General features: G+C 35.3%; 12 protein-coding genes across 12 annotated transcripts; 8 read left to right on the top strand and 4 right to left on the bottom strand.

Annotated features, from left to right (window-relative positions):
* Positions 1-489: 489 nt before the first annotated feature.
* On the top strand, positions 490-3,484 carry anapc2 (anaphase promoting complex subunit 2; the record flags this gene model as incomplete). Its single annotated transcript, XM_004362609.1, has 6 exons — positions 490-757; positions 842-992; positions 1,215-1,533; positions 1,598-2,694; positions 2,777-2,946; positions 3,024-3,484. 6 exons carry the CDS (start codon positions 490-492, stop codon positions 3,482-3,484), a joined length of 2,466 nt encoding a protein of 821 aa, XP_004362666.1.
* A 49-nt stretch (positions 3,485-3,533) lies between these two features.
* DFA_03061 (uncharacterized protein) lies at positions 3,534-4,264 on the bottom strand (the record flags this gene model as incomplete). Its single annotated transcript, XM_004362610.1, has 3 exons — positions 3,534-3,561; positions 3,699-3,869; positions 4,002-4,264. 3 exons carry the CDS (start codon positions 4,262-4,264, stop codon positions 3,534-3,536), a joined length of 462 nt encoding a protein of 153 aa, XP_004362667.1.
* A 1,429-nt stretch (positions 4,265-5,693) lies between these two features.
* kif5 (kinesin-1) lies at positions 5,694-8,836 on the top strand (the record flags this gene model as incomplete). The annotated part of the gene is made up of 5 exons (XM_004362611.1): positions 5,694-5,728; positions 5,824-6,311; positions 6,507-8,212; positions 8,280-8,464; positions 8,545-8,836. 5 exons carry the CDS (start codon positions 5,694-5,696, stop codon positions 8,834-8,836), a joined length of 2,706 nt encoding a protein of 901 aa, XP_004362668.1.
* Positions 8,837-10,320: 1,484 nt separating this feature from the next.
* DFA_03063 (uncharacterized protein) lies at positions 10,321-10,685 on the top strand (the record flags this gene model as incomplete). Its single annotated transcript, XM_004362612.1, has 2 exons — positions 10,321-10,335; positions 10,431-10,685. 2 exons carry the CDS (start codon positions 10,321-10,323, stop codon positions 10,683-10,685), a joined length of 270 nt encoding a protein of 89 aa, XP_004362669.1.
* Positions 10,686-10,784: 99 nt separating this feature from the next.
* Positions 10,785-12,101, top strand: DFA_03064 (uncharacterized protein; the record flags this gene model as incomplete). Its single annotated transcript, XM_004362613.1, has 1 exon — positions 10,785-12,101. The coding sequence occupies one exon, from the start codon at positions 10,785-10,787 to the stop codon at positions 12,099-12,101; it is 1,317 nt and encodes a 438-aa protein (XP_004362670.1).
* Positions 12,102-12,495: 394 nt separating this feature from the next.
* On the bottom strand, positions 12,496-14,442 carry ilvB (thiamine pyrophosphate-binding enzyme family protein; the record flags this gene model as incomplete). The annotated part of the gene is made up of 1 exon (XM_004362614.1): positions 12,496-14,442. One exon carries the CDS (start codon positions 14,440-14,442, stop codon positions 12,496-12,498), a length of 1,947 nt encoding a protein of 648 aa, XP_004362671.1.
* Positions 14,443-14,781: 339 nt separating this feature from the next.
* DFA_03066 (uncharacterized protein) lies at positions 14,782-14,955 on the top strand (the record flags this gene model as incomplete). Its single annotated transcript, XM_004362615.1, has 1 exon — positions 14,782-14,955. One exon carries the CDS (start codon positions 14,782-14,784, stop codon positions 14,953-14,955), a length of 174 nt encoding a protein of 57 aa, XP_004362672.1.
* Positions 14,956-15,004: 49 nt separating this feature from the next.
* Positions 15,005-15,565, top strand: DFA_03067 (uncharacterized protein; the record flags this gene model as incomplete). The annotated part of the gene is made up of 1 exon (XM_004362616.1): positions 15,005-15,565. The coding sequence occupies one exon, from the start codon at positions 15,005-15,007 to the stop codon at positions 15,563-15,565; it is 561 nt and encodes a 186-aa protein (XP_004362673.1).
* Positions 15,566-15,698: 133 nt separating this feature from the next.
* DFA_03068 (uncharacterized protein) lies at positions 15,699-18,001 on the bottom strand (the record flags this gene model as incomplete). The annotated part of the gene is made up of 7 exons (XM_004362617.1): positions 15,699-15,838; positions 15,904-16,588; positions 16,665-16,887; positions 16,967-17,076; positions 17,155-17,263; positions 17,358-17,546; positions 17,688-18,001. 7 exons carry the CDS (start codon positions 17,999-18,001, stop codon positions 15,699-15,701), a joined length of 1,770 nt encoding a protein of 589 aa, XP_004362674.1.
* Positions 18,002-18,269: 268 nt separating this feature from the next.
* Positions 18,270-18,550, top strand: DFA_03069 (uncharacterized protein; the record flags this gene model as incomplete). Its single annotated transcript, XM_004362618.1, has 2 exons — positions 18,270-18,274; positions 18,391-18,550. 2 exons carry the CDS (start codon positions 18,270-18,272, stop codon positions 18,548-18,550), a joined length of 165 nt encoding a protein of 54 aa, XP_004362675.1.
* Positions 18,551-18,934: 384 nt separating this feature from the next.
* On the bottom strand, positions 18,935-20,143 carry DFA_03070 (uncharacterized protein; the record flags this gene model as incomplete). The annotated part of the gene is made up of 3 exons (XM_004362619.1): positions 18,935-19,180; positions 19,441-19,602; positions 19,667-20,143. 3 exons carry the CDS (start codon positions 20,141-20,143, stop codon positions 18,935-18,937), a joined length of 885 nt encoding a protein of 294 aa, XP_004362676.1.
* A 278-nt stretch (positions 20,144-20,421) lies between these two features.
* Positions 20,422-23,464, top strand: cnrJ (carbohydrate-binding domain-containing protein; the record flags this gene model as incomplete). The annotated part of the gene is made up of 5 exons (XM_004362620.1): positions 20,422-20,436; positions 20,697-20,724; positions 21,291-22,012; positions 22,105-22,890; positions 22,955-23,464. 5 exons carry the CDS (start codon positions 20,422-20,424, stop codon positions 23,462-23,464), a joined length of 2,061 nt encoding a protein of 686 aa, XP_004362677.1.
* Between the last annotated feature and the right edge of the window lie 114 nt (positions 23,465-23,578).

The raw sequence follows: 23,578 nt of genomic DNA on the forward strand, positions 1-23,578 counted from the left end.
TAATAATCATGCCGCAAACCATTCCTACGCAACACCACCAACTCTTCCAGGGCAGCAATATATCAATATTTCACACTATATATACCATTATTGGTAAATAGTTGCTGCCTTGGTCATAAATGACACAAATATATACATATTATCTATTTAGAACTCATCACATCCATAATCAAATCAATCAAATCAAATCATCACCAATCAATCGAACTCAACCATTTTCCATCACCTCTCACCTATCACCTCACCTCACCATATCAAACAAATAAATAAAATGAATGTGATACTGGGATCATACATAACTGTATCTTCCATCATCCACAAACTTTTAATTAATTCATTATTGACGCTTTTTGCCGCCAATTTATTTCATACTTGAAGTGAACTTGACTTTTGAGAACCCGATCATTGTTATTCATTGAATTCATCTTACTATCTATCTACCTGTTTCTAGCAAACTCTATTATCAAGTAGTAGGAGAGTAATATTAAGATGGATAGACTGATGAATAAGAGTAGTGAAATAGATAAGGTGTGGAATGAAGTAACTAGTAAAATATCATTAACTAAAGATATTTATCTTGGTACAAGTACTAGTAGTAGTAGTACTGCAACTACTCAACAACAACAATATATCAAATCTAATAGAATAGTAGAATGTACATACAAGACATCACCACTGACATCTGTCATATCAAAAGTCGATCAAGTAGATATTAAAGAATTAGAGATATCTGATTTCTTATTACACTGGTATATTGGTATGTTAAAGAACGGATAGTACTAAATGAATGAATGACATTAACAAACAAAATATTGATTATGTTATATATTGTATTGTTTAGATAATATAAAGATCTATTTTAATAATCATTTATGTAGAGAGTTTTGGGAATACTTTGGAGGATTGGGAAAGGTTGATGGTCTGTTGTTGAAATCAACGATTGACTATGACGACAAGTACAACACACATTTTATCAATGCTATCGAAGTGTTGTATAGAGTGTTTGGAGTGATTGAATCGACCATTCAATCATTGTATAGTGCAGGGTCACCACGAAACGACTACAAACTATCATATTGGATCGATCGAGTTCACATTCTTCTCTTGACATCATTGACCAATACAACTGCACAACGAAAGGTGTTTGATCATCTATTATTCAAGTTTTTTGAAAAGGAATTCATGTCCTTTTCAAAATCGTTTATTGGTTCAAGTAATAAGAAAAAGAAAAAGATTAAAAAGACTATAAAACCAATATCAATTTTAAATGATGATGATGATGATGATGAAGAGGAAGAAGAAATGGAGGAAGAAGAAGAAATGGAAGAAGAAATAGAGGAAGATGAACAACATGGAGATTTATCACAAATGGAAAGATCACAAACATCAATGATTGAAATGTCATTTATGAATGAATCATTTACAGATATTAATACCAAAGAGATTGCATTTATCAATCTTTGTATTAAATTAAACAAGTTAAATTTCATTATTATCTCTGAAGATATATTTACTACTATTTTATTGTCAAAGGTATAGTATATAGTATATGTAATAGACTATCATTATGATTATATTAATTTAATTATTTATTTAGATTACAGAAAATATAGAGAAAAAATGTAAAGATGTATTTGATAAATATTTATTAAAATCTATAATTAAATGGGCTGATAATATTATATTTAAATGGTTATCGATTATTCTTCTTCGTGATGGACAAGACAGCACGGATTTCAGAGCAAGAGGACAAGATGTCTTTGAGCAATGGCGCAATAGAATGGAGTTTTCAATCTATGACAACTTTTCACAGCAGAGGATCAGTCAGTTGTTTGATATGATTGTGCAGTTTCCAGACAGCACACCGGCATTGGAGGACTTGGCCGTATGCTACCAAAAGATTCCTATCCAAAAATCACTCATAGCAAGCTTGGTGCGACAGTTCAAGGCGCGTCTGTTGCATCCGGGTGCCAATACAAACGACATTATCACGCAGTTCATATCGACTATACAGGCAATGAAACTGATCGATCCAACATGTTTTGTGGTTGATGCGGTCGGACACCCCATCCGCACCTATCTCTCACAGAGAGAGGATACTATCAGATCGATCATTTCAAGTTGCACCGACGAAGAGAGTGATATCTATGCCGACTTTTGTCAAGTCGATCAAGACACGGACCACACCACCGCCACCAAAGGTGACCATATCTGCGACGGCGATATTGACGTTTACATTGATGACTATGCAGATCAAGACCAAGGTCAAGACCAACAATCATCAAAAACAAAAAAGAAGAAGCAGTGGCAACCTGCAACCAAAGAGTCACATCCAACACTCCAAATACAAAAGTATAAAGATACTATCACTAGTTTGGTCAATATCTATGACAGTACCGATTTGTTTGTCAATGAGTATCGTCTCATGCTCTCTCAAAGACTCTATGCAATGACCAACTATGACGACATTGACAAGGAAATCAGAAATGTAGAGTTGCTCAAACTTCGATTTGGCGAACACAGTCTACAGAGTTGTGAAATCATGATTAAAGACATTCAAGATTCCAAACGTCTCAATCAACAAATATCCAAACAATTCAAACAATCAAATTTCTCTTCACTCATCCTCTCCAATTTATTTTGGCCTACCTTTAACAAAAATGAAGAATTTAATTATCCTCAAAATATTTTAGAGTAATTGAAAAAAAAAAACAAAAAAAAAAGAAATATATATATATATTTATTTATTTATTAATCTACTTTTCTCTTTATTTAGTCAAATGGAAAACTTTAACAAAGAATATCAAAAAATTAAAGCTCCAAGAAAACTTGAATATCATAAACATATGGGATTTGTTGAATTGGATATTGAAATCAATGGAAATATTACTACTTTAACAGTTTCACCAATTCATGCTTCAATTATTTGTTTATTTGAATCAAAAGGTAAATATTTATTTATTTATTTATTAATAATAATATTTAATCATCATTTTTAATTAATAATTATTTCTTTTGTTTAGAAATATTAACATTGGAAGAAATATCAAATGAATTAAAAATGAAATCAGATTTGGTTAAAAGAAAAATAATTTATTGGATTAATCAACAAATATTAATTGAATTTGAAAGAGGTGTATATAAGATTGTAACAAGTGACAAGGACAAGGATGATGATGACGACCAGGAAGAAGGATTTGGTCAGACAGACTCTGGTACAACACAGGCAGGAGAGGAGGAAGATGTCGATTCATCAGCCAACAAGGAAAAGGAAGAGGAGCAATGGAATGTAGTCGAGAACTTTGTGATTGGCATGTTGACCAATTTCAAATCAATGCCAATCGATAGAATGCACAATATGTTGACAATGTTTAATCCAGATGTTTATACTAGTTCCATGACCGATCTAAAACAATTCCTCACTAGATTACAAAATCAAGATAAAATTGAATTATCTTCTGGTGAATATAAAATTAAAAAGTAGATAGATAGATTAGAAAATAAAAGGATAATATTTATTCCCTAATTTAATTCTATGTATAATAATAATGATGTTCTCTTCTAATTAATTAATTATTATATATTGGTATACCTGTAGACCCTGTACCATTATTTAATGGTAATGGTGATGATTGATAATTATTATAATTATTATTATTATAATTATTGTTATTATTATTATTATTAAAATGGTTAACAGTCCGACCACAAGTACAATAATCTTTGTAGTGTTGTCTCTGACGATATGTTCAGTACTACTACCACCGGCCTCCTCTGAGGAACTGTAATCACTGTTCCAAGACATATCACTGCTCCAAGATACATCGTCACTACCTCCACAACTTGAACCGGTAATGATACATTGAGAGCTTGGATATAGGATAAAACACCCAAAGTCACTAGACTGTGTCCCATTTTTGTCGGTATTCAAGATGATCCGATTGTGAGCGTCCAAATAAACCTTTGATTCTGTGCAGGTGACCGAGCCCCCGTAGTCATACGCACGGTTTTGTTCTATCGTGGCGTTGAAGAGAACCAAAATAGAATTACCATAGATGACAATACCGCCATTGTTAGTTGTTGCCGAGTTTGCAATGATGCGTGAGTTGTGAATTCTGACAAACGACCGATTGGCCCATATCCCACCTCCGACGGTGGCGACGTTGTTGGCAATCGTCACTCCGACGAGCGTGACAGTGGAGCCTTCGGCATTGATGGCACCGCCATAGGTGGCGTTATTACTCTGTATCACAGTGTCGGTCATTGTCAGTGTGCCGCTAGTCACTCCGATGATGTTGGCTCCGTTGTTTTGGGCAACGAACGAGTTGTCAATGACATAGACGTAACTCAAGAAATCAAGCGCGTCGAGATTAATAATAATCATCAATACCTGGTTCCCGACAAACTCGCAGCCACCAGATATATACGTGTTGGTTGACAGGCAATCAAGCACGTATAGAACGGTATTGGCAACAAACTGGGTACCGGTTGTCAGGTTGAGCAACTCCACATAGTTGATGGATACGAGGTATGCGATGTTATTGCTGGCGAAATAGCTTCCTTCAAACATGACAACCTGGCCGTAATAGACATACACCAACGAGGAAGATCTCGGCGGTAAGTTGATCCCGATCATATCGGTGTTGCTGATTACCACCGAGGTACCGTTGACAATCCCGATAGAGGCCGTGGGAAACTCTGAAGTGAGCCGGTGATAGACAATTCGCCCCGCGCCGATATAAATCCGGCTCCACCAAGACCAATACTTTGAAACGTGCAGTTGTCCAACCCAAGATACCCGCTCGATAATGGTACGTAGCCCAGAAACGATGAAAACTCTGTGCTTGTAGGCGAGCCTGTAAAAGTGATGCCCGTCACCTGTAGGCCAGATTGATTGGCGAGTAAAGCAAAGTATTGCGTCTCTTGTGTAAAGGCATCGAGGTCGATCACCATTGGTTGCAGACTGCGTTGTAATGGTCACCATTGTTTGTTTAATGGCTAAATTGCCATTCCTCGGGCTACTGTAAACCGTTGACTACTACCATCACAGAATCCAAAATATAAGATGATCATCTTTGTAATATCCTATCATCATTGGGATCTCTAGAAATTTCCTTCAGAGATTGGAATCCAATATAGAATTGCGAATACTGTATGTGGTGCATGTCTACTTAGAACTGATCCATTGACTTTTCTGCTTTTGATCACCATTAGGTCAATACCTTCAAAGATTCATTAAATTTCTAAAGTAGAAGATATTGCTTGCATAATTTCTAAATAGATATGAATTTCTTGTACTTTCTAATTTGAATTATATTGGCGTCTAATACTTTTTATTTATATATAAATATATTAATACCTCGACTCGAGAACAATGACTACAGTTTCTTTCTCCAAAGAAAAGTTGTTCGATCAAAACTAAAAATCAAAATATTATTTTTCCTTCATTACTAAAATGGGAGTGGTCAGTAAACCCAGAGTGAGTGTTTGTTTGAATCATTGCTAACTCGTAGATAGATAAAGTTTGTAATACTACTGCAAAGATAGAGTAGAGAGGAGGAAGAGAGAGAAGAGAAGAGAAGAGAAGAAGAGAGGTAGAGAGTGAGAAGAGTGAGAAAAGAGAGATATTATATAGGATTCAGAAAGTGTTGTTTAGTGTTGTTGTAAACAACCATATAGATAGATAGATAGACATGGCAACAAGTTGTAATATTAAAGTGATGGCTAGGTAAGATTATACTATACTATTATAACTATACTATACTATACTAAATAGAGGATATATGCTAATCTAATCAATCGCTTAACTGTATGTACTTTTAGATTCCGTCCTTTAAATTCAAAAGAGAAAGCAGATACATCATCACCATGTATAGCTCAGTTTCCAGAGGAAACACAGTTGGTTGTGAATGGGACAGGTCCTCATAGAGACCAATCGATTCCATTTACATTTGATAGAGTGTTTCCTCCAGAGACGACACAAGAGGATATATTCCAACAGTTGCAATCGACCATTGACGACATCCTCAATGGCTACAATGGCACCATTCTTTGCTACGGACAGACGTCCTCGGGCAAGACGTTCACCATGTTTGGACCGGACGACCGCGAAGACGTCGAGAATCAGGGTATTGTGCCGCGTGCCAGCGTTCACATCTTTAACCGCATTGCAGAGGATCCGAGCGGATCAGAGTTTACCATCAAATGCTCATTTGTAGAGATTTACATGGAGATTATCAAAGACCTTCTCAACCCAAAAAACAAGAACCTCAAAATTAGAGAAAGCAAGACAAACGGTATTTGGATTGAAGGTTTGTGCGAGGAGTTTGTTAGTGACGAGAATGAAATCATGCATCTTGTGGAATTGGGTGAAATGTCGCGATCAGTGTCCAAGACCAACATGAACCAGCGGTCGTCGCGGTCGCACAGTATCCTCATCTTGACAATCGAACAAAAGTCGCCCGATGGAAGTATCAAGCGTGGAAAGTTGAACTTGGTTGATTTAGCTGGCAGTGAAAAGATTAGTAAGACGGGTGCTGAGGGTCAGACACTTGAAGAAGCTAAAAAGATCAATCAGTCGCTATCGCTACTCGGAAACTGTATCATGGCGCTGACCGACTCGAAACGTGACCATATCCCATTCCGTGATTCCAAGTTGACACGTATTTTGCAAGAGTCGTTGGGTGGCAACACAAAGACGACATTGATGGTGACGTGCTCGCCACATATATCCAATCTCGAAGAATCTATATCGACGTTGAAGTTTGGAGCTCGTGCAAAGATGATCAAGAACACGGTCAAGATTAATTCACAAAAATCGGCTGCCGAGTTGACCAAGGAACTAGAGACTCTGAAAATGTACACAAACTCGTTGGAAAAGTTGATAGAGTATATGAAGTCGCCAGACTATGTCCCGGGTAAATCTGCATTGCCCGATCTTGCTATATTGACCGCTGCACAGCAACAACAACAACAAGTGCCAAGTGCGTCAACGACAGCGGCAGCCAAGACAAAGACGGCAAGACATTCGACTGCGTTGTCGGGCAGCGCTGCGCCGGGTGCGCCAACGGGCAACCATGCGGCGGCAGGTGGGTCGTCACCCAACCGCCACTCGGTCGCATATTCTCAGTCTCCCATGTCGGCGATATCGCCACCCATTGACTTTAACCCAATGGCAATGGCAGACATGTCGGGACAGATTGACCGTATTCGAGAAGAGTGTCAAGAGATGATTGACAAGTGCAATGACGAGATTTCAGAGATCAAGATTAAATACGAGACAACGACAGAGGAACTGATTGGTGTGCGATCCGAACTAGAAGGTGCACGCGATACAATCAAGCAAAATGACGCCGATCAAAAGGGCGCCAAGGAAACAGAGCGCAAACTTCTCACAGAGGTTGAAGGTCGCGAGCTCAAGATTCACACGTTGGGACAGCAACTCGAAGACTACAAGATGTTGGCTACACAGGTCGTGCAGTATTTGGAACGTAAAAAGGTGACCGACGAGTACTTTGAAGGTGCCGATGCAAACGATTCGTCGTCACTATCGACCATGTCGCGTAGTATATCGTCTACATCGTTTGATGAAGACTATGACTTGAACGGCCCAGAAAACATCAATATTGAAGAGGTTATTGGAAACCTCTCCGAAGAAGAGGTGCTCAGTATGCAGATCAAACTACAGCTACAAACCAAGGTCAACATACTCGAACAACGCGAGCTGCAATTGTCAGAGGAACTCAGATCGATAGAGTCACTCTTGACCGAAAGCAACATTAAATATTCAGAGATTGAAAGAGAAAAGAAAGAACTAGCAATCCGATTACAATCTCTTATGGAGACACAAAGAGACAGACAACAACAATTAATTTCAACATCACAAATTAATTTGGGTAAATTATTGTCAGGTGAAGATCAAACAACAACAACGTCGTTCTCACCTATCACCTCATCACCACTATCACCCATTTCACCATTGAAACACAATTCAACCGAAAACATCCTAGATCTATCGTTGGACTATCAAAATGGTCACAATAATAGTAGTCTACTAGATCAATCAATATCTTCAGATGTTTCAATACACCTACAACTACAATTGGAACAAAGTGAATTGGATAAAAGAAACCTTGATCTATCTGTTGTTCAATTACAACAAGAATCAAGTGAATTAAAAGAAAAAGAATTAAAATTATTACATGAATTAAAGGTAAGTTAAAAAAAAAACAAAAAAAAACAAAAATATAATATATCTAATTTAATTATTTTTACTTTAGTTATCAAAAAATGCAAATGATAAACTTTTACAAGATTTCCAATTATATAAAGAGGATATTGGAATGAAAACTAAAATACAACAGAATCAAATGACTAATCTTCATAATGAACTAACAAGTTTAAAGAACAAATTAAAACAAGAAAAGAAAATGAAAGATCAAATTCAAAATCAAAATATTTCAGTGTATGTACAAAACATAATAGTATATAGGTGATCAAATATAGATATATTAATTTAAATTTAAATTTATTTGTTTTGGATAGGTCAAAAAAATTAAATGATTCTATTAAAATTCATGAAGAGACTGAAGAAAGAATGAAAAAGGAATTGTTATCAAAGGATAATGAAAATAGTTTATTAAAAGAACAATACAACAATATGGTGGATCAATGTGAAGATCTACAAGAGCAATTAACTACGGCTCACAGACTATTGGTTAGTAGAAAAGTTGTAAAGATTGTACGCTCGGATGAGAAAGCCCAGAAGCGAGCCTACGAAGTCAAAGAAGATTTTGGTCAACATACTTTAAAAAAGACTGGAAGGCAATTATTTTAAAACCAACCCAACCAGAACCAAAAAAAAGTGATTGGTATTGTAATATTTCCGCCAAGTTTTGTATTGATAATAATAATAATATACTCTTTTAAAATAAAAAAAAGAGAGATAATAAAACCATCTCTTTTATATATATTTATTTATTTAAAAATGTAATGTTGAACTAATCTGTCATATTATGAATGTGGGAATAGTAAATCCAATGCCGATAAGCCAACGTTGATCCTATTTATTATTGCATCTTCATATGGAATATGACAAAGGAAGCCAACTGATTGCCAACATCTGTTGTTCCAATTGAATACAATATTGGATTCCAAAAAATATATAAGGGTTGGGTTCCAAACAAAATTAATATAAATAAAGCCCGACGTCACTGTCAGAATTTTGGTATATTATATCTTCATCGTGCCACACTCACATAACTATCAGTACATTCTATCCAAAATTTCTATTACTTTTACCATTACCTCTAATGTTGATACATTGTGATCATTTCATGGTATCAAGGGATAAAATTTTTTGAAGGTCATGACGCCACACACAAAACTAAAGGTACATTATTACAGAATCTTCAATGACATTATACTTGGATTACTTCAATGATTGAGTTGTCCACATATTGTGTAATTCCCTAGACCTTGGACCTAAACCGGAATTTTCGACGATAGATATATTGCCCATACAATGATACGATATTATATGGTAGGTAATAGTAATCATTACAACAATCGACAGATCAGAGTTATAGAGCATTGGTTTATCGTATCATCAAATTATCAACAACAAACTAATAGTTAAATCACAACAACAACAAGCAATCAGCACATACGCACAATGACATGGCTCTCAATTAAGATATTACTGTAAAGTGATTATAATTACCTTCAAAGCTACTGATCAATCATTGAACCTCCAAAAAGAGACAACAAAGATCAATCAATGATATCATTAAACACCTACTAATAGAAATCATGCTTGCATATCACAACATAAAAACCAAAACAAGTATTATTATAAAGATAATTGAGAGAGAGAGAGAGGATGTATGCGAGATTATGATCACAACAAACAAAAGAACAACTTGACCATCACATTCTCTCTCGAATTGGTAGTTCAACTGTCTAATCACCACCACCGCCACACAACATATATATATACACCAAAGCCAAGCAACAACAACCAAATCATCAAAGTATCCGAAATAATAGAGTGATTTGTATCGGTATCGGTCGTTTGTGTCGATGCTATGCGTGGTGATTGCCTTTTTTTTGGTCAAAGAAATTGGCTTTGATTGATTGATTGTTGGCATCGATCGGTCATCAATGCATGGGATGGGAATCACTCAAAATGATGTTTAGTCAACCAACTGTCGCCAAAAGTGACATCATTTAAAAGGAGTGATAAAGTGTATAGTTTGACATTCATAAAAGCAAAAGAGAGACAGATAGATAATAATAATAGATAAATAATACATCACAACAATGTCACATTTAATAGTAAGAAGCTGTTTTAATGCTTTTATTGTTTTATATTGCACCTATTCATTGTCAATATATATATGAAAACATAACACGTCTTTGGCCAACTTCAGAAGGAGGAAATGGTCACAGATGCTATTAACCAATGTACAGGCTATGGAAGCAATACATTTAAATCATATCTTGTCACACTTGATTCAAAACAAGAATGGGATTTTATTAAAACAAATTTGTCGACTACAACGATTGCATGGGTCTCTGGTCGAGACATTGGAGGCACCGGGAATTATTCCTATTCAAGTGGACCAGCAACCAATCAACCATTATTTAATATGTACACTGGTCAATGTTGGGGTATGTCTATTTAATAGATCTTATCATAGTATGTGACAAACAATTCTATTCAACCATTCTATTTGGTGGAGACTATGAAACAGTCAATCAAGTAATGATTTGATAACGTAACAATGGGCGCAACCCCAAATGCTCCATATATTGGTGCAATAGAATCTGAAAAAATGTATAAATGTTTCAGTCAAGCATTGAATATCAAAGACTACCCTAACTTTAGATTTTGGCAGGTTATCTCATTCAACAACAAAGATGGTAGTTTTACAAGAAATAATGGCCCTTTCAAAGGGACACTATCTCCATTGTATTATTATAATGATACTTCAAATGTCACACCATCAAATAATATTCTATATAATATTTATGGTGAGACGATTTCATCCAACATTGAAAATGTTAACTATTACACACCATTGATTACATTTAATATAACTGACGAACCGATCATTGACAATATTACTCGTATTATACCTGGAAAAGCATCACAGGCTACGATCAATGGTAATCATTTTGGAAAAGATAGTTCATATGTTTTGATAAGCATTCAATCAAAACAATGCAAGTCACCAAGTTTCATTGGAGAAAACTATCAACAAATTACTTCCTCATTGGATAGTGTTGAACCTTATTCAACCGATCTAAATTATACTGTTAAAATTGGAGTTGGTGAAATGCTTACAACCAAAGTTGTATCTCTTGCGAAAGAGTGTCTTAACAATTGCTCGGCACATGGAATTTGCAATGCCACGTTTGGGACATGCAAATGTAACAGTGGTCATGAACCCCTATTGGATTGCTCAGCATTGGTTAATCGCAGTCAATTACTAAACACAACCGTTTGGGATAACGGAGTGTCGCTTCTATCCACCGATCAAACTATTACTGGTATTGTTGTCAATTTTACGACTGGAATTCAATTCATTCGTGAAATCAATCATGACCAATCAATAATTAAAACAATATCAATGGATAATCTCGTGTGGACGCAAGGGGAGGAGAAGACATCTGCCAGTGAATCGGTATTTAATGCAAGAATGTTCAATCAACGCACACTATTACAAGTCACAGTTGGTCAATACCAAGACACCAACACCACTTCATTTCTTGGAGAGGATATTCAAGTATCACCAAATTCAGTCAAATATCGAATCAAAATCATTAATTGGGTATGGTCATCACCAATCAACACATTGCAGGTGATATTCCATACACAATCAGATTCAGTAGAATTTGACAAGTGTGGTAAGCTAAAAGTTAGAAGGGATATATCTCGTGGTGATCAGATTATATGGACCAGAGTTCAAGTTGGACGACCACTTTTAAACTGTAAAATTGCAAGTAGAATGGTTATAGACAACTCGACAATCATTCCATCCAAAGTAACACTTCTCACAAACGATGATCCAGTCTCTCAACAAATTTGGAAAAGTTGAGGATTCAACCTTTTAACCACGTTCCACATACCCCAATTTAGCGAATCGGTTGAACTGGATCCCGTCTTCAACGCACTCATTCTTGGTGATGACTCCAACTTGCCATTTGAGTGTACTGAAGAGACTTCTGATCAATGGAGAGTCATCATGATCTCTGTTGTCTTATCAGTTGCAATTTTCTCTATTATTGTAGTGTTAGTCATTGTATTCACAAAGCGACCACCAACAAACAGACCACCAAATAGAGAAGCCCCAATAGAAATGGATATAATTTCAAGTTCAGAGGAAATCAACACCCACCAACAACAACAACAAAATAATTAATAATAATAATAATCTAATAAAAATAAATAATTAATTGTATAAAGAATGCGATATCTTTTTATTTACTTATTTAAACAGAAATTGACCCTTTACGGAAATCCGATTTGGCTATAATGGCATTAATTAAAACTGGAGTATTTTGTTGAGCCAAGATTTCTTTAGCCTTGATCATGGCACTTTCAAACTGTTCATCAGTGTCTGCATGGAGTCCTTGCCCACCAAAAGCTTGGACCACTTGGTCATAATCAGTATAGGCGAGGTTGCATGCAACGTCTGAATGAAGTGACTCTTGTTGTTCTCTGAGAATCTGCATCCAACAGGCATCGTTTCCTACGATGGCTCCAATAGCAATCTTGTGACGAACAAAAGTATCGTATTCGGGGATACTGTACCCACAAGCACCGTCTCCAAAGATGATCCATACATCGTGGTCTGGTTTGACCAACTTGGCGCCCAATGCAAAACCTGCAGCTACGCCAAGAGTACCAAACGATCCTGGATCCAACCAACACAATGGTCCACGTGGACGGACAATATAGGCAGCACTGGCAACAAAGTCACCTCCATCGGCCACGAGAACCGTCTTGTTGCCAAGGTGTTGGTCAAATGTCTTGAGTAGTCTCAATGGGTTGAGGAAGTTCTTTGGTTGGTTTGGTCCGGTTGGTTTGAGTAGTTGAGAGTCGTCTTGTGCCTTGTCAGAGATTTCTACGGTACGTTTAATGTCGAGTTTGGCAAGTGATTCAATCCATGAAGCCCATGCTTGTGGTGGGTCGAATCGATCGACCTCGGCAGCCAATTTCACCAAAAAAGTTGCTGGATCAGCGTTGTAGCCATAGGTTGGCGAACGGTTCTTGTAGAGATCGCCAAAGTCACGATTGATCGAGACGACCTTGGCTGAATGACCAATCGACTTGCCATAACCAAGACGGAAGTCGCAGACGACGCCAGCCAAGATGACAAGATCGGCAGTCTTGAGAGCATGTGATCTGCAGTGACGGAAGAGACGTTCGTGGTTGGCACCCATCAATCCACGGGCAGAGTTACTGGTAAAGACGGGGATGTTGAGGCGTTGAACAGCGAGTTGCAACTCTTCAGGTGTGATGGCGTCCTTGCCAATACCTCCGATCAGCATAGCCTGTGCACCGACCACAATCACGGGACGTTGAGCTTGTTTGAGGAGACGTGCGGTATGCAAATAGGCACTCTTGGACGACTTGACCACATTTGGCTTGTATGGTGCGGGGATGAGTACATCCGACTGATACACTGAGAATATCTTGTTGAGATGGTAGTTCATGTAGGCGTTGATGATTCGACCTGACAACGACGTTGTAGCAGACGCATTTTTGAGGTACCATCCAGTGGCAACGGGTTGGGGGTAGAGCGTGTCGATGGGGAACTCTAAAAAGACGGGGCCGGGAGTCCCACTCTGTGCCTCGAAGAATGCCTTGCGTACAGCTGGCACGATATCGGCGACACGTGACACATGAGCACTCCATTTGACATGTGGACGCATCAATGCAAACTGATCAATGTCTTGTAAACTTCCCTTTCCCTTTAACAAGTCAGATGTGGCACCACCGATCAAAATCAAAGGTGATTGTGCCATTTGTGCGTTTTTAACGGCAGTGATGGTGTTGGTTAGGCCTGGACCGGCAGTGACTGCAGCGACACCTGGTATACCCGATAGACGGCTGACAGCATCAGCTGCAAACACAGTCGTCACTTCGTGACGCACATCGATCACACGGATACCCTCTGCGTCGCAACCAATGAGAATAGGCGAGATGTGTCCACCAATCAAAGTAAAGATAAACTTGACACCGTGGTTTTTGAGTACCTTGGCAATCAATCGACCACCAGTTGCCTGTCCATCGAAATGATACACCTCTACATTCTCTGATCCCGTCACCATTCTATTATCATAAACATGTTTAACCAACAATCCACTTGCCAATACTCCCGCTGCTCCAGCAGCTGCTGATGCTATATAAATTAATTGTTTTTTTGAATCCATTGAATATCTAATAATAATAAATATATAGAGAGTTTAGATGTATAGGGATAGAGATAGAGATAACAAGAATGAAAAGATAAAAAGAAACAAATAAAATACACAATGAGGTAGGTAAAGGGTGCGGCTTTAAGTAGGGGAAGATATTAAAAGTCTGATTAAAAATCTATTAAATTTTTATCTCTCTCTTTTACCGTGAGCGGAGTGGGGTTTGGAAAGTGAACTTCTGATCATTATACTAATTTATATTAAATTTTGAAACGAAAGTATTGATATTTTTTCATCTTATTCATTCTTTATTTGCTTCATCATTCATTATTATTTGTAGATATAAAAAAAAAGATGAAAATGAATAATGATAATATAGAAGAAGAATTCAATGATAAATTGAATGTTAAAGGTGAAGAAGTTAAAGATGAAGATAGAGTCAAAGAACAACAACAAGAAGGAACAACATCGACAGAGGAAAAGAAAGAAAAAGAAATAATTAAAGAAAATAAAAGAAGTAACATCTGATAAAGAGACTATAGCAAAAGCAAATGAAACAAAGACAAAAGCAAATAGAATGTATACTGATGGAGACTATGATAAAGCAATTCAAGCATATACCGAAGCAATCAACTCATTGGTACAACCAAAGAAAATAGTCGAGATTATCGAAGAGGAGGATGGTGTAGAGGGGAGTGGTGGAGACTCTATACTTTGCAATGAAGAAGTTGCAACCTATCTAAGTAATCGATGTGCTTGTTATCTTCAAATCAAAGATTATGATCGTGTGATAGAAGATGCAACAGAAGCTATCGATTTGAAACCAACACCAACCATTCATATTAAAATCCTCTCACGTCGTGCTCAAGCCTACGAATCAACAGAAAAGTTAAACGATGCTCTCAATGACTACAAACAAGTTTTGGAAATGGACAAGTCACACCAACAGGCTCTATCTGCAATGCGTCGTCTACCACCACTTATCAAAATCAAAGAAGAAAAGGAAAGAGAGGAGATGATGGGTAAATTAAAAGATCTTGGTAATAGTTTATTAGGAAAGTTTGGTCTATCAACTGATAATTTCCAATTTATTAAAGATCCAACTTCTGGTGGTTATTCTGTTAATTTTAAAAAATAAGTAGAATAATAAATTAAATAAACATAAATTACAAATTGTAAATATAAAATACCAATATTATATTATATTATTATTATTATTATTATTCATTATTTATCTGTCTGTTTTGTTTTGTTTTTTTATTTATTTTGATTTATTTAATTATTTTAGTATAAATAAATACTTCACCACTTCTAAATTGTTTTAAAATTGATTTATATTTATATTGGAATGATGTATCTGATAATTGATATCCAACTCTATCCAACATTTGAGTTATAATATTTTTTGAAACTATAAATTAAAAATATTAATATTTATATTTATCTTTATCTTTTTCTTTTTTATATTTTTCTTACCATATTTTAATAATCTAAAATGAGGCCTAACAGTTGGTAAAACACCCAAACAAGTTGGGAATAATTCTTCTTGATTTAAGATTCGTTTAATGAAATAGGGATCCTCAATGACAGAAGATTCAGAGAGTACTGTGGTACTTTGATGTTGAGCTTCGATACTGTCCAACGTCATGACTAGGTCTAGTAAAGGTTCCAAAAACTTTTGAATGATTTGGAATTTATGAATATAGGTTGCATTGTCTTTGGTTTCTCGATCTATGCTATTAGAGACACCGTGGTGGTGTACTACGGGGAATGACAATAGAATAAATTGTGATAGTGCTTCAATAGCCCAGACAATGTGTTGTGTGTTGGATAGACATTGTCTAACTTCACATTCGTATACGTTGAAATCCATAGTGATTCCAGTAGCCTTTTGAACCAATTTAACAAATTGTTGAAAGAGTGGTGACTGTTCCAAAAGCATGGCTTGTTGTAACTGTTGTTGCTTTTGTTGTTGTTCGACATAGTATTCTGGTGGTACTTGAAGTTTTGTGACTAGTTGTGTCATGATGCTCTGATACTCTTGTAGAATATTAATAATGGTTGGTTGATCACCCAATGAATTCTTTAAATCTGAATATAAACTCTTTCTTCTTTCATCCTGGTGTTGTGAAACATATAATAAATCTCTCCATGCATGATGCTAAATATAAATCGTTGTTATAAAAAGTTATTAATATATTCTAACCATTCACTCATAATTATGTAGGGATACATACCTTTACCAAAGGGTCATCTGAGATGATACCAAATAATAAAAAGATGTTTGGATTGTTGACAGTGATAGTTGTAAATTTATCAGTGATGAATCTCATATTCTTGGAGACGAACACTTCGTATAATCGTTGTCTCAATTGGTATTGGAATAATAGTACCATTGCAAATATCCAAAATTTACTTGCAAATGATACAATTCTTAATGGGAATGTTTTAAAGAGTATTCTATAGAAAATCAAAAATAGATATGAAAGTAAGATTAGATTAGTTTAGTGTCTTTTAAAGTATGTATAATGTGACATACAATATGATTGAACCATAGAATAATAATGAAACAAATAAATAAAATGAACTATAGAATGCATTCCAAAAGCATGAATAAATGGATGACTTTGTTTGAAGCATTAATGGAGTCTAGAAAGAAAGAAATTGTACAATAGTAAGTAAATTATGACAATTGAATTTCAATTTGTTTAAATATATTCTACATACTTGAATCTTTGGAAAAGAGAATACATATTCAAAGTTTGAATAGGTACGATACAACATTGTCGATACAATAGCAAATGAAGATAAAAGGAAACAATAATAGAATGGGTTACTATAAGAATAACATCCTCTAGAGAAATAATAGATTAAATTAATTGGAGATTAGTATATCAACATGATCAGTGGATAGATTAATCTTGACTTACGACTCTAAACAATTTTCCATGATCACTTTTTGTAAAGAGAAAGAGTTGGTTGACAAGGTAAAGAGGTATCGCAACATAAGAGGTTGTGAAATAATGATCGATGCCATATAGATGTAATGGTGAATAGTTAGACGAGTAAACATCTCACCAAATGATGCTGGTACTTGTCTAAAGACCGATGTGATATTTCTATAGAATAGGTTGATCAATAATTGAAATGATATATAAACCAAATTTGACCATATATTATAACCTATATTGGATGGATTGATTGTTAGTATTTCTATTCACAAGGCCTTGGGATGTGTATACATACTTGATGATAAATACTTTGAAAGTAAAATCATTTGAATATAAATGAGTACAGAGTACCAAACAGAGAATGAAATAAAGGTCCAATGCTTCCATTCAACCATCTTGTTATTGAAATCTCTAATTGCATTTGATACTGTTGGTGTTGCTTCTGCTGATGCTGATGCTGCTGCTGATGCTGCTGCTGCTGCTGCTGATGGTTGAGATGACAATGATTGTTGTAGCTGTGATGCTTGTGGTGGTAGTGGTGGCTGTAGTTGTGACGACGACATCATAAATGATGATGGTATCGTCGTAGTCGATGACTGATCATATATCGTACTATTATTCATTCCACACACACACACTCTCTCTCTCTTCTCTATCCCCTCTATCTCTATCTCTATCTCACAACAACAACAACAAGAAAGATTTGAAGAATTGCATAGTTTGAAACTATCGTCAGTGATCAACCAAACTTGGCGCCCCTTTTTTATTTATTTTCGAGAACTTCCAAACTTGTCTTTGTATTATTACTACTCTTTTATTATTATTATTATTATTAAATTGAAAGTTAATTATGTATTACATACTTTTTAAACAATAATATATATTTAAACAATGATGTGTGTGTTCATTGTGGAAGATAGCTAGGAAAACCCAACAATCAAAAGATGGTTTTATAGTTTAAAAGAAACAGTAGGTATCCTTCCTTGAACCAACAAAACCATCTTTTGATTAGGGTATCAAACATTGGTTTGAATCATACCTACAGTAACAGATCTGGAATTCATGAACAGTCTGTTGTCCTTCATCCAAGTGTTAGTGTTTCTGGTGGCCTTGTATCTTTAGCAAAGGGGATGCCAAGGCTGGCTTCTGGTTTGATATTAATACGTACTTGACTTGTTTGGGACACAGTTTGTGTATTGATATCGGAATAATCCAAATTCATTGTATCTTCACTTGCTGTACTAGTTTTGGTCGCTTGGTTATAATAGTGTGTTGTATGTAAGTTCTTCTTCTAATCATTTTAATATCTGTTAGGGATGGTGTTAATAAATGGTGAACCAAATAAAACGAAATCGATCCTGTCCTCGCAAATTTAACTAAAATTCATCGATTTTCGTAAAACATTATAATTTAATTAAATAATGCTCATTATTGATTCTAGGTTTGGTTTAAAAGGAGGACATGGTTCTACTACCATACACAATAAAATATTTATTTCTTTTATGATTATTCTAATTACTATATTATTATTTTTACATCAACACAATGGTGATTGATTAATGACCACCAGCATGGTGCTTAAGGTTATAAATGGTGTCGTCGCCAACTGTATCCTTGATCATCCATTCTGATTGGGTGATGTCTTGGTAGACTGATTCTTCAATGTCCGGGTTCTTGTCGAGGATCTCTTCCATGGTGATGGTGAGGAGTCTGTTCTTAAAGTCTTCGACTTCGGCCAACTTGGCTTGGATGGCCTTAAGGTTGGCATCAACGGTTGGGATGACTGCGCTAAAGTCAGCAATCTATATATTATATTATTGAAAATGATTACAATATATTAATATTAATATATCACTGATCATCATATGATTATTACTAAATATTATTATTATCATCATCATCATCGCTGTCTTGTCTTGTTGTTGTTGTTGTTGTTATTATTATTATTATTCTATTCATTCATCAATCTTCATATCATCATCATTATCATCTACATTAGTCGTTCAAAAATCTAAACATTTAGATCGATCTTTGATCTTTTCTGTTTTAAAATGTATTATACATCTGTATCTTTTCTTTCTTCTTTTGCTGTTGCTGTTGCTGTTTGTTTCTGTCTGTCTGTCTGTATATCTTTATCTTTATATTTATCTTTCTGACTGTGATGATGTTTATGATGATGATGATGATTTCTTTTCTCTTCTATACAATGACTCGCTATCTCTATCTATCGCGATGATAATAATAATAATAGTTGTCAATAGGTTGATTGTTTTTTTTTGTCTACATACGGTAGCATCGATAGTTGATTCAACAGCAAGGAGCTTCTTTTGTTCTTCAGCTTCCCAAGCGTCGATTGATTCAAGAGATTTCTCGAGTGAAGCCTTGAAACCATCGACAATGTGAGCGTCGATAAAGTTCTTTTTGAACTCCCAGTTGATCTCAGAGTCTTGTTCTGGGAGATGTGGAAGGATTTCGAGGTTCTCAAACTCCTTGAATGAGTTTTCATAGTCACGGTAAGCCTTGGTGAGCTCTGGATCGACTTGGAGCAATGGGTTGTTCATGAGCTTTTCAAAGTAGACTTCGAATTCCTCGTCTGGGAGTTGGTCGAGATTGGCTGGACGAACAACCTCTGGAATGACAATAGATTGGAGATTCTCTTGTGAAAGGAATTGTTCCATTGGGGTGAGGTGAACGGCTGCTGGTGCAACAGCTGCTTGAGCTGGTGAAGCTGCAGATCTGAGTAATTTTAATGTATTTCTAATCATTCTCTCTAATTATTCGATCTATCTATATCTATATACTGTGTTGTTGTTGGTCTGCAGTAATGTAAAATAAACTACTTCTGTGATTGATGATGATGAGATGAAACAATAAACTATTAAAACACAAAACTCTCAAACCAAACTGAGAGTGCGAATGATCACACAGGGTGAGGGAGTTGATTTTTTTTAATTTTTTCATTTTTTTTTTCATTGTTTCCGAACTTCTTCTTCTCCTCATCTTCCTCACAAACCAAACCACTTTCAAAAAGAGATACATAAATATGTATCTACTAGTAGTATATATTCTCTATCTCTCTTCTATCTTTTATCTCATCTACATCCACTTAGTTGTTCAAACAGTCAACGAACATATCTAACTAAAAGTGATGAAACAAAGATGAGTTGCATCCTCAGACTACGTCCAAAAAAAAAAAACCAGAGATAAATAATGTTTGTCAGATTATATATATATGTGTGTAAAAATATAATATAATATAATACTACTATGTTTGTGTACACACATTATACTTTAGAATAGGTTTTTTTTTTTGTTTAGTTGGTGGTTAGTTTTACAAATCAGGAAAGTTTTTTTAAATCGCAATGAGCCAATGACTGTCAATCTTCCACCTTATCTTTATATTTATTGTAAATTGGGGTGTGTTCAACAAGTTCAACAGACAGACAGACAGACAAATAATATCTGCAACATTGTAGTTGGTTAGTTGGTTGGTTTGTTGGTTAGTTAGAGGTTTTTTTTCTAAACATATCTATTTATTATAATTTCCCATTCTTTCTATCATCGTTCCATCAAATCTCTTCACTTCATCACAACACAAATCATTTTGTTTAGATACATATTAATATTAAATAATCAAAAGGTAAATAATAAATAAATAATAATTAATTAATTAAACCAAAATAAGGTTACTTACTTTCAAACTAAACAAACTAACCAAAACCAAACACACTCTACTCTTAGATTTTTTAACCTAAAAAGAAACAGTTTTTTTTACCCACAAAAAGAAATTAATTAATTAATATTAATATTAATATTCTACGCAAAAGTAAAATATTTGGGAGTTGGGAGTGTCTATGACTGTGCAGACCAACATGAAGAAACTTTTTCATAAATTAAATGATTATTATCAAGATTTAACAAACCCAGTCGATACTTTACCAACTACTCGTACAACTCCACCACAAGATAGAAAGAATAATAATAATAATCAAAATCAAATGTATAATAATACATATGCATATGGCGATCCTCGTCAACAACAACAACAACAACAAAATCAACAACAACCAGGAGGATACCCACAAGCCGTACCTAATAACTACTACTCTTATCACCAGAGTTATACCGGTCCACCACCAACCACCACAACAGGTTATTACTCACCACCAAAGAGTGTAGCTACACATTCTGGTAGCCAACAATACTATAGTAACCATGGTCAACATCAACAAGCTCCACCTCCAGTTCCACCAAGACCAACTCAACCATACCAATCTTCATCATCAAATCCATCTGCTCAACAACAACAACAACCAAATCAACATCCATATCAATCATATGGATATGTAGCTCAACAAACTACATCACCAACACAATCAAGATATAATACTAATCCACAACAATATCAACAAACAAGTCCATCAAATAGTCAACAACATGTTCATTATCATCAACATCATCATTACTCACCTGATATGGGATCAAGTAATGCAAGTTTAAAGAAATCACCACCCCCAAGAGGTGATACAATCCCACCAATTCCAGGTGCATATGGTGATGGTGTCCATGATGATACTATTGCAGTCTCAAGATATATTCAAAATTATCCTTCTTCTCAAGTTCCCATTCCACCAGTATGTAAAATATATAATATTAATAATAATAATAATAATAATAATAATAACAAGTTATTAATAAGAATGTTTTTTTTTATTTATTTTTATAGGGAAACTATTTAATTACATCATCAATTAGAATAACAAAAAGTAATATTCAAATTATTGGATCAAATGATGTTAAATTTATTGGTAATTTTGCAAGTTGGGTAAATGATCCTCCAATGGGTACTCATTTTATTCATGATGTAGATTATATCTTTGTACTGACTGGTGACAATATTCTAATCAACAAATTGAATCTATACAATTTCTGTCAGAATTCAAAGAGTGCAGCTGCCGTTTTACTGTTTGGCAATGGATTTGTGATGATGAATTGTTTACTTGACAATTTCAATCAAGGTTTGGTATTTGGTAGAATGAACATTGGTGATGGTCGAACCAAAGACATCTCATTTTCAAACATCAAGGTGACCAGCAACCAAATCACCAATATCATTGGGTTCCCAGGTGGCAGTATTAGTTATGGTGACGGTATCTGTTTCTTTGGATGCAAGGATGTGGTCATTGCTAACAACTATGTCTCTGCAAAACCAGGATGCACACCTCGTAACGGTATCAATTCTGGACCAGAGGGTTATGTCACATCGACCAATGTAAAGTATGACAATAATACTCTTCGTGGTGATTGGGATTACCCCCTCACTACCGAGGGTGGATCCAACTGTATCCTATCAAACAACGATATTCAAGGTAGCAACAAAGCAGGTATCATTGAAAGAGGTACCAATATTCAAGTGATCAATAACAAGGTAACTATTCAAGCTAGAACTCCCGGTGAAGATTGTGCTGCCATTAATCTCTATGGTGTAGATCAATGTTATATTTCTGGAAATGTAAGTAAAATAGAAAGAAAAGAAAAGAAGTATATTTAATTAATTATTTTATTTCTTTTTTTAGACATTGGGAGGAGAAGCAAGATATGGAATTATTGCAATGATTTCACACGAAACGGCAGGTGGTAACCAAACAGTGATTGAAAACAATACGATTGAAGGAAACTTTTTCTCGTGTGTCTATTTTGGACAAGGAGTCAATGATGTGACGGTAAGAGGTAATGTGATTTTGGGAAATAGTACAAATAATGATAGTGCAGGTGTACAGTGTTGGTATGCTACTGGTGTCAAGGTCATGTCCAACAATATCAACATTCCCAATGGTACTGCAACTCTTTCACAAGGTGCTTCGGACATTCAAATATTAAACAATACAATGATGACATCACGTGCAGGATGTTATGTATGTCGTGAAAGTAAATGTGTCAGCGTAGAAGGAAATGATTTCCTAGGGATCACACAATCTAAATTTGGAGAATCAAATGATTGTCAAGATGTTGTTTGTAAAAATAATCATGGTATTGATACTCATCATCAACATCAACCACCTCAACAACATCAACATCAAATGTAATTGTAAATGTAAAATAATAATATCAATCACAATCAACCAACCAACAAACAAACAAACAAAAAAATATCAATTATTTATTTATTTATACACATTTTTAATAAACATTATTAATTT

The sequence above is a fragment of the Cavenderia fasciculata genome, assembly GCF_000203815.1.
Source record: "Cavenderia fasciculata unplaced genomic scaffold Scf_Dfasci-G-b-205a01.r1-3, whole genome shotgun sequence".
NCBI classification, from domain to species: Eukaryota; Evosea; class Eumycetozoa; order Acytosteliales; family Cavenderiaceae; genus Cavenderia; species Cavenderia fasciculata.